The following is a 9,945-nucleotide window of genomic DNA, read 5'->3' as shown; positions in this document are numbered from 1 at the left end:
TTTGATGTAAATATATCAAATTTTGAAAAAATAAAGAGTTACTTATTACTACTATATCATCCCAAATCCCTTCCTTATAAAATGATAAACATAAAAATACTGGTAACTCGTAATAAATTTATCAACCTTGTGGTTGAAAATATAATGACATTCTATTAACAGGTCTATAAATCAACTTCTTTAATAAACAAATATTTAATATATGGAGTGTATTTTTCTCATTTGTAATGTATACCAATGTTATGGAGTTTAAACTTATTTTTACTTTTAGATAAAATTCAATTTTTTACAGACGATTTCAATCTTACATTTCATATTTAAACATTCAAATAATGGAAATCATGCAATATAAAGAATCAAATATATATATATATATATTTCTAAGAGGGATAAAAAAATTGCTGGGATAGTTTTCGGTACAATATCGAATATTCGGTTAAATCGTATAATATATAAAAGGGAACAATACTTCAACTATTTTTTTTTTTTACTTTTAAAATAATATGAATTTATTTTAAATTTGTTAATAAATTACTGTATGGATGGGTGGTCTAATGTAAACAACAACAAGCGTCCTTAAACTGGAAGAAATTTAGAAAATTTCCGGTGTATCCCTCCGCTTATGTTATGACTACGAGGCGATGTGTGAACAAGCCTAATATTCTATGCACTTTTGTTATTGTAATTTGGGTCCAAATCTAAACATAATTGTAGCATTCATAAGAGCTTTCAGAAATGTCTCTCTTTATCTTTACCATTTTTTATAAGCGTTGATTGCCACAATTTGTTTTCTGTAAGACGCGGCATTTTGTTTTCTGCAAAAGATTGAGTAATGTTTAAAAAAAAATCGTGATTTACAGTTCTCGAGTACAAGAAACTTTTGCATATCTGAAATTTTGTAGAGCTTGCACAGTAATATGAATTTCTGATCGTCTTTTTTTCTCTTACATGTTTTATTTGTAATAATCTATTTAAATGTTTCATGTCAGTTAGGTTTGTACGTATTTTTCCTTTTTGAATAATGAAACTCTGAACAATTTTATTTTACACTAGATCAGTATTTCAAGGGAACTGAATTTTGCTGTCAAAGATTCATTTCGAAATCAAGTTAATTTCGCATCAAATTTTAATTTATGATAGATAAAAAAATAATTGAATGAAATACATTGCGCTATATTAATCCCAATAATATCAGTTTTGTTAAGTATCTAATAAACTTTGCGATTCTAAACTAACACAAATTGTATCAAGCATTACTGGTTTAAAAGATTAAGCCCTAAGTTTCATAAGATAAAAACGTTATTTATACATACTATGCTTAAATTTTAAATAAAATTACTTAAAAGTTAGAGATTTTTTTTCTGCATTTTAGAAATGAATCAGGTAGTGTAATTAATATTTTGAGAAATGCTTTACATAAATATAATGAATAGCTTTTTTAATCGTTATAAATTTCTAATTTTTGAAAAAGAGGCCCCTGTAAAAATGCCACTGGCTGATAACAATTTCTTACTAATTTTGTCCTACTTCGCTCAGCAAAAAAATCATAAAAAATGTAAGCAAAATTTACTTTTATTTAAATTTGTCATCGAAACTTAAAGTGCTGCAAAGCGTTAGTGAATTATTGCAAATAGTTCGCCCAAAAGTATTGTAAGGAAAGCCACTAAAAAAAGAAAACAAAAAATGTGGTGACTTGATGACTAAGAAAACAGTTTGAATCTTGCTACCAATCTTTAGCAATTAAGATTCTCAACGTGGACACTTAAGACTTCTACAGGACCAATCGCAAGTTACAGAAAAAATAAATTTTTAAACATTGAGTAATACAATATAAAAAAAAAATTCTACCAAAACATTATTTACGCTTTAATACACATATGCCATGTAATTATCTCAAGTTATATCTCAGGTCTGAACTAGAAACAAGTTGAATTTTGAGACCGGACGTTTGCCCTTTGTATGAAATTGTTAAGCCCAAGTATATTTTACTTTACCTACCAAAGAGTTGCGGAAAAAGCAATTTTTAGTTTTCTTTATGATTAGAAGTTTGAATTTTAATCTCATCGTAAGAAATCATCAGCCCCATAATTTGTTTTCGTTAATCAACTAGTCAATTATACCACCAAAACTAGTTTCACTTAAATTTTACTTAGAAACTGCAATATATGACTTAGATACTTCAAGTATGAATTTTTCATGCCGTAGCCTATTACAATGCCATAAGTTAGCATTGCTTATACTCCCCCCCCCTCATTTATCAGAAAAGAATCAGCAAATCTTATTATCACCAGAACTATGGCGCATCGAAAAATACCTGCCATTTATATGCCATCCTCATCATAAAGACAAGAATCTGAAGGATAAAACTCAAAAAAAAAGTCATCAGATTTCAATGAAGTTAAGAATATATCAATTCAAATAATTCGAAAAATTATATTTATAAATTTTTGACACTGTATAACCCTTTATGTACCAATCGGACTTTTAAGTTGAGCTAATAATATTTCGATAACGCATTGAAACGGAACAAAATATCAAATTTGAACTTGCCTGTTCCTGTAATATGACTTTACGTTTAGTATTACTAGTTGCCGACACACGATTATTTGAAGTTTAACATCAATGTAACAATTTATATGTTGGTAATTCGCTTTAGGAAGCCATTTTATTATTCCTCAATTTCATTCCTCAATTCTCAGTTTTCTATCGAGGTCAATTTTGCAAGCAAGTCTTTCATATTCCCTTATTGATTCATTAATATTTTCAACCAGTTAAGAAACAAAGTATTAAATGGTTAAGTTAAATTTTATAATGAGTTTCAAGAATTTTAAGAAAAATTAGAAATGAACATTTAATTTTTTAAAAAAAAATATTTTTCAAAGTGTAAAATAGACTATATTTAATGGGACAAAAATGTTTCTCACTCTTCTGATAATTTTTTTATTAACTGGTATATAAAGTGTAACAAAATTGGAGCTGACAAAATTCTAATTCCAAGAATATTTTTATTACAATTTAAAAATTACTATCTAACCGCTATTATGACAAAAATGTTTTTTAGGAAAATCTATTGTTTAAGTGAGCAATATACGAAGAAAGGAATGGGAAGGAATTGATTACTACTAAAAAATATAAAAACTTTATTTGCTGCTGTTATAAAATGCTTTGGTGTCCATGCAACAGGCTGTCAAAAAAGATGATTTGACCTACGGAAAGGGCATTGACCATACCAGACAGGAGTTCCAAAATTTGATAAGAACTATATATCGATTTGAGACTACCTCGATATTTTACTAGACACGTAGTGAGAGTAACAAGACTAGAGACTTCCAAGCTTTGAGACTACTACGCATTGAGACTACCGCCACTTAAAACTTTCAAGACTTGAGACTCACAGGCGACCTGAAACTACCGTAACTTGAGACTAACACAAACCGAGACTGATTCGACCAGAGAACACAACCTGAGACCAACTTGAGAATACCACGAGAGAATACCTGAGACTACCACAGCCTCAGTATTTAGAATGTCCAAGACTTCAGAATATCACGACCTGAGACAACTAGGTAATTCTCTTAATGCCTCAAAAAGCATGGGGCCACATGTTTAGAACACTAACCATATTTTGTGTGCATATTTTGCGGATAATAAGAAATTTTTAAAATTTTCCCTTCAAAGAAATAAATGGGAAACTATGATTACCTGAAAATCATTCACAGGTGTAGTTACAGCTGGTTCAACTTCATCAAAGGTTTTTGGGACCTTAAAAATATTTCATGCATTTTTAAAAATTATTTAAAATTACTAAATAACAAATGCAGTTTTGATACAGTCTAATATAGAATCAAAGTACTAATATAAAAATAATTTCAAATACTTTTAGACAAACCGTTCAGATTATAATATTCGTGAAAGAACTAAATCTATAGAAAAATTAGTATCCAAATTTCTAAGTTGCATAAATTCAATTTAATGCATTTTATGAAAAAAAAAATTTAAAATAATAAATTTAGACTTGTATAATCCAACTAATTTAACATCTGCCAACACAATAACAAAAAACAACAACAGGGTGGCCACTCAAATCAGATTTCAAATTTCCCTGATTTTTCCAGGTTTTCCAGGTAAAAATCTTAAAATTTCCAGGTTCGTGTTTTTTTTTCTTTTCTTATAAAGTGTAGGATGTGTACAAGGAAAGTGTCCATATTATAAAATATTTTATTCAAAATGTAATTTTTTTTAACATTTCATCTTGAAAAAAAGTTTTTTTTGACAAGATTTTGATTTTTTATTTAATGTTTTAATATAACATTAATTTTAAAAAAATTAAGACACGTGGAGAAAATAATGTGTTTAGCTTGTAGAATATATTGTTTTTATTGAATAAAAACTTTTAATGTTTCACTTTAAGTTGTATTTGTGTGTATCTACAAAATGGCAAAAACAGAATGACCAATAAAACCTTGGATAAGTAGGGGAGAGTGGGGTCAATTGTAACAGGGTACGATTGTAACAGAGCAAAAATTTCGAGTGTCGGGATCTAGATTTGATTCCTAGGTGGCGCACAAGGTGTATTTAATAAATCTACATGTACACCCCTGATGGCAACCATTTTTATGTACTTTTGAGAGAGTTACATCACAAAAGATAGTTTCACGCCACGCAAGTACTTTTTTTGGTATTAGAATATTACATTGTAACAAAGTAATTTTGTTTAAACAAATACAATTTAGTAACCGAATATGTAAGTGGACACCTTAATTAACATTTCAATAAAAAAAAGATTAGTTTTACTAATTAACTAGCATTGTTTTTAACAAATGAAGCTGAAATGGCGTCTTGGGGACAATTGTAACAATAAGTAAAGGGACGATTGTAACTGCTGAAAATAATTAATCTTATGTTTGCAAACCATTTTTTAACTCTTTAAGAACCACCAATAGTTTCCTATATCATTTATATTATGTTGCATGTGCATTATTTTATTTGTCACCTTTCACAGCATAAATTAAAATTTTTAACCCCTTAAAGTTAAAAGTTTAACCCTTTAGGTCTCTGCTCATTATTATTTTTACTCCTAAAATATCACTACTATTTTGATCAATAAAAAAATATATCACAACTATGATAATATGTATAATTAACTATGTTTTAGTTGAATTTATGAACTGTTACAATTGACCCCGTAAGTGGGGACAATTGTAACAAGTGCACGACTGTCAAAAATTGTTAATAACTAATATAATAACATTTAAAATAAAGTATTTTTTTTTTCTAGTAGAGGATAGTCTACTTTACTCGTCTATCAATTAATATTAATAATATATTGGATTTTTTGTTAGTTTAAAATAGTTAAGTAAAAAATGTTACAATTGACCCCACTCTCCCCTATTGTTTAATATATTTTCATTAAGCAAAGGAAAACAATTTCAGGTGAATATATATCAATAAATTTTTATAATTACAGTGGCTCCCAAAAGTTATAGTGCTCGTTGACTTATAACTTTTATTGAAATAGGAAATAAAAATTCATTAATTAAAATGAATATTTCACAATGGGTATTTGATAATAAGTACTATAATCTATTTTTATAATATAATCTATTTTTAACAAAACTGCATGGAATACTTTAAAAACAAAGCAAAAGTTAATTTTTAAGATATCAACAATCAAATAGTAACCCACAAAAGTCATTGTACAGTTAAATGTTTTCAGATTTCAGAATTAAAATTATCGTCAATTGCTTCAATTTTTTATTTAGTTTTTTTCATTTAATTTTTTATTTAGTTATTTTTCATTTAATTGTTTATTTATTTATTTGCAATTTAGTATCAAACCTATGATAGCATAATTATATTTTAATTTTAGCTTGCTGATTCCGTAAAATTTTATTTTATCATTTAAAATGGCTTGTGGTCGTAATAAAATAATAGACCAAATTTTATTATTTGTCATCATAAGGGATAATCAGTAATGAATATATTAAATTAGTTCATTGCGTCCTATTGCACTGGGCAATATGTGATAAAATGCTTAAAAGAAGGGCTTCATATCAGAGATAAAATTATAAAATTTGCGGAAAAATTCCTAAATTTGCAATTGAGTGTTGTAAAAGTTTTTATAAAATTTTTAAAAAAACACTCTGCATGAATTTCACCCGACAAAAAAAAACTAGTCAAAAACTAGTATTTACAAACTTATAAAAGCTATTGTAGAAGCAAAAGGAAACTCAACTAAATGTTAATTTAACGGAAAATTAGAATATTTACTAATAGACAGATTTTTTTTTTCTTCTTGAAAGTGTATGATGACTTTTGTGGGATAAAGTTTTTATCACTTTTTGATGATTGATTTCTTAAAAATAAAGTTTTGCTTTGACAAAATATTCCAAAGTTTAGACAAAATATTCCATACAGTTTTGTTAAGATTAGAATACATTTTTTATAATTAAATATCCATTCTGAAATATTCATTTTAATTAATGGATAGTCTTATTTTATTGAAAGTCATAAGTGTACGAACACTTTTGTTTGTGAGTCACTGTAATTACATTTCAATATAAAGCTGTACTGTGTACTACATTATACTGTATTTTATCTTACCAGTATTTTAATAAAATTCATTGATAAAATTTTCTTTAAACCAATATCTCCAGTCAAATTTTTAAATAATGTTGTTTTGAATTAGCATTATTATTTTAAGAGATTCAGTACACAAAAATAAATGTCACAAATGTAAAATTGTCTAATTGTTTGTTTTATGCTCTACAGAAAAAAATAAATAAAATTTCTTAAATTTTATACTTTTTTTATTTCATTTGAAATTAAAACATTTAAAGAATTCCAATCTAAACACACAATTTTTTAGTTTAGCATAATTAATTGTTTTAACAATTAGAATCTTGTACAGCGCACAACAAAGGGTAAAAAAAAGGATAGTTTTGGAAATATCATCTCTGGAATGCAAGCAACATTTAAGAGCTTTCGATATTTTGATAACTATACAATTCGAATTTTGAGTTAAAAATCAAATATTTACCAACAAAACAGTAAAATTAAATATTAATTAATATACATTTAGTTCTAAAAAATCCTTTTTTTAAAATTAAAATATGTTATAAAAGATTAAAATAAAATAGAAAAAATTAGCATTAATGCAACAATTGTAACAATTTGTCGACAAACATTTCTGTTTGCGATTGTAAAAAAATGTGTGATTGGTTGGTTTGCTAAGAAAAAATAATTTACAGATTTCTTTGAATGGGAGTACAAAAGCTTTCAGAAAAAGAGTGCAAAATAAAATATATTATTATTACTTTTTAACCAACTAATTTTTTGAGAATTTTTATTAAGTTAAAAATACAAAAACTTTTGACTCATTTCGTCAAAATAGAAAAAAATTACCACCTTAGCATCTGAACAAACATGAGCCACAAATTGATTCAGCCTACAGACAGAATTTTAAAACAGAAGCAAATATCCTAAAACCTTCTTCCACGCCCAGCACAATCTTTGCCTTTCCTAAATTGCACAATCTCATAGTCTCCACAGAGATCAAAGGTTTGTACATTTGTTTAGCAACAATGGGAGAATTTTATGTGGCATTCTAGTTAAACAGGGATATAATGGAGCAAATTTTGATGCAAGCAAAATATAGCTAAGTTGATGACAACTGTTGAGAGATACATTTCCGTCTAAAAAATGTGGGTATAATGGATGAAATAATTTAAATTAAGAAAATTAGTAAATAATTTAAATTAGTGAAATTAAAAATAAATATCTAAGAAAAAATTTCCAGCTTTTCTTTAAAATTCCCTGATTTTTACAGGTTTTTATCCAAATTTCCCAGATTTTTCCAGGTTTTTTCCAGTATAAAAAAATTCCCTGATAATTCCAGGTTTTCTAGATGGGTGGCCACCCTGAACAATAATAATAATTTAATAAAAATCATTGTATAAACAAATATTTTCTGAGAAATATAAACCATTTTTGCTTCTAGATGAGGGATTAAATGATGTATGAACTAAAAACTAACTTTTTGAAACAAAACACATTTTTTATACATCTCTGATGCAGCAGTCAGGAACTTCTTCCACATTTGTGGAATAGTAAAGTGATTATATCGAATACTTTATAGTTCATTCACTATTTTCTTAAAGTTGATTACAGTAAGCACTTGAAAACTACCTTTTGAATATGAAAAAAAAGAAGATTGAACATCGAATAAAGCTGAAAAGTCTAGACTCATAAAAAAATTTCTGCCCTTGCATTTAGTGTATATTTTTAATCATGCTTAGCAAGAAAATTTTCCCATTTAACTTATGAAAGTAACACAAACCATTTAATGTATGAAATATGATACAATGCAAAATAGGCTGTTTTATAGTCACCATAGTTAATTAATATATACTTTTAGACTCTTAGTCAAAAATGAAGTCAATATGAAACGCATATTAAAATTAAAATTTAAGATATGAAAATGTTTCTAAAATTCAACAATGCATTACAAAGGTAGGACGAGAAAAAAATATCAAAAATGATATTGCAGGAAGGCACTAATTATTAGAAAAATCCCAAGTAAAATCAGGCTATCAAATTGGTTGTAATGAGTTTTAGGTTTCCATTCAATTTTAGATATAAAATTTCAAACTTTAAAATGCTTTTTCGGAAATTGTCAACAAAATTGCAGATAACATTTTAGTAATATATAATAATACTCCATTAGAAATGTATTGGTAAAGTCATATCTGTAATCTAACATCTATCTTACTCGTGATTGAGAAGGAAACTTTTTTACATACATTATTAAAATTGCAAATATAGTTACATTTAAAAAATCACCTAGAAAAACAGTAAACAAAAAGTAATACTCTAATTTTAAAAAGTGTAGAAATTTTTTAACCATATTGCAGTAGAATTTCTACAAGAAATAATTGATGTTACATTTATTTACTTTCACTGGACTACATATTGCCAATATGAATTTTGTAATTAGTTATTTTCCATATTTATTGCAAGATTTTTCCAGGTTAAAATGAAAAATGCATTATTTCCTAAAAATTCCAGGTTTCTCAGAACTTGTAGAAACCCTGTTCACCTTTTTTACTTCACCAAATTTTAAAAACGTTTTGATGCCTTTCTCACTTAAATGTTCATCTGCAAACTTTGCTAATTCATTTTTAAAAAGTATTCTAAAAATATATAGCAATAGGAGTCATTACAAAACACATCTTATATTACATGCAATTTCTTTTATTTAACAAAAACATTGAAATTAAACTGCCACAATCCTTAACTTACCATATCTAAGCTTTGGAGTTTAAAGCCATAAGCTGGACCCCGTTTAGCACTATTCATATAATTTCCAAAAGCCAGAATAGCCTACAAAAATAAAAAGTTTATTGTTACAGTAATACAATTGTTGATTATCTCAGTATATGATGTAATAATTTCATACAGTATATGATGTAATCATATATTGTATGAGATTTAATACTCATTACTTATATGATGTAATCATAATAAGTAATGAGTATAATTGATTCTATTCAAAATAAGTCCTTAGTTGGCAGCAAATATAATCGTAATGCATTGATCTGGTCAACTTGTGCATTATATTCATAAATTAAACATTACATTAGAAATGTATGTATATAATAACAATATGTATTTGTGAATAAAAAACTTTTAAAATCATCACTTTAGGAATAAAGCATGCCTTTAAACTTAATTATTTCAAAAATTTATTGAGAGAAAAAACTAAGATTAGAAATATAAATAATATTCTTATTATGTCCTTATTCTTAATAAGTTCAATATTATAGCCAAATTCTTATTTAGTACAATTATCTCTTTTGATTGTATGTTGCATAAAAACACGATTTTTTAAAATTATATTTAGAATATATATATATATATATATATCTATATAAATATATACATATA

General features: G+C 26.4%; 1 protein-coding gene across 1 annotated transcript in view; it reads right to left on the bottom strand.

Annotated features, from left to right (window-relative positions):
- Positions 1-3,672: 3,672 nt before the first annotated feature.
- The window catches only part of LOC122270875 (formin-like protein 2), a 10,996-nt gene continuing 4,723 nt past the window's right edge, over positions 3,673-9,945 (bottom strand). Inside the window, exons 5-6 of the mRNA XM_071181885.1 lie at positions 9,301-9,381; positions 3,673-3,762 (exon numbers count right to left, since the gene is read on the bottom strand). Coding sequence (XP_071037986.1) covers positions 3,673-3,762; positions 9,301-9,381 — 171 coding nt within the window. The remainder of the gene's footprint in view (positions 3,763-9,300; positions 9,382-9,945) is intronic.

Source organism: Parasteatoda tepidariorum, chromosome 6 (assembly GCF_043381705.1).
Source record: "Parasteatoda tepidariorum isolate YZ-2023 chromosome 6, CAS_Ptep_4.0, whole genome shotgun sequence".
In the NCBI taxonomy this organism is placed as follows: domain Eukaryota; kingdom Metazoa; phylum Arthropoda; class Arachnida; order Araneae; family Theridiidae; genus Parasteatoda; species Parasteatoda tepidariorum.
Note: the sequence above shows the minus strand (reverse complement) of the source record. Positions and strands in the feature narration are given on the sequence as shown.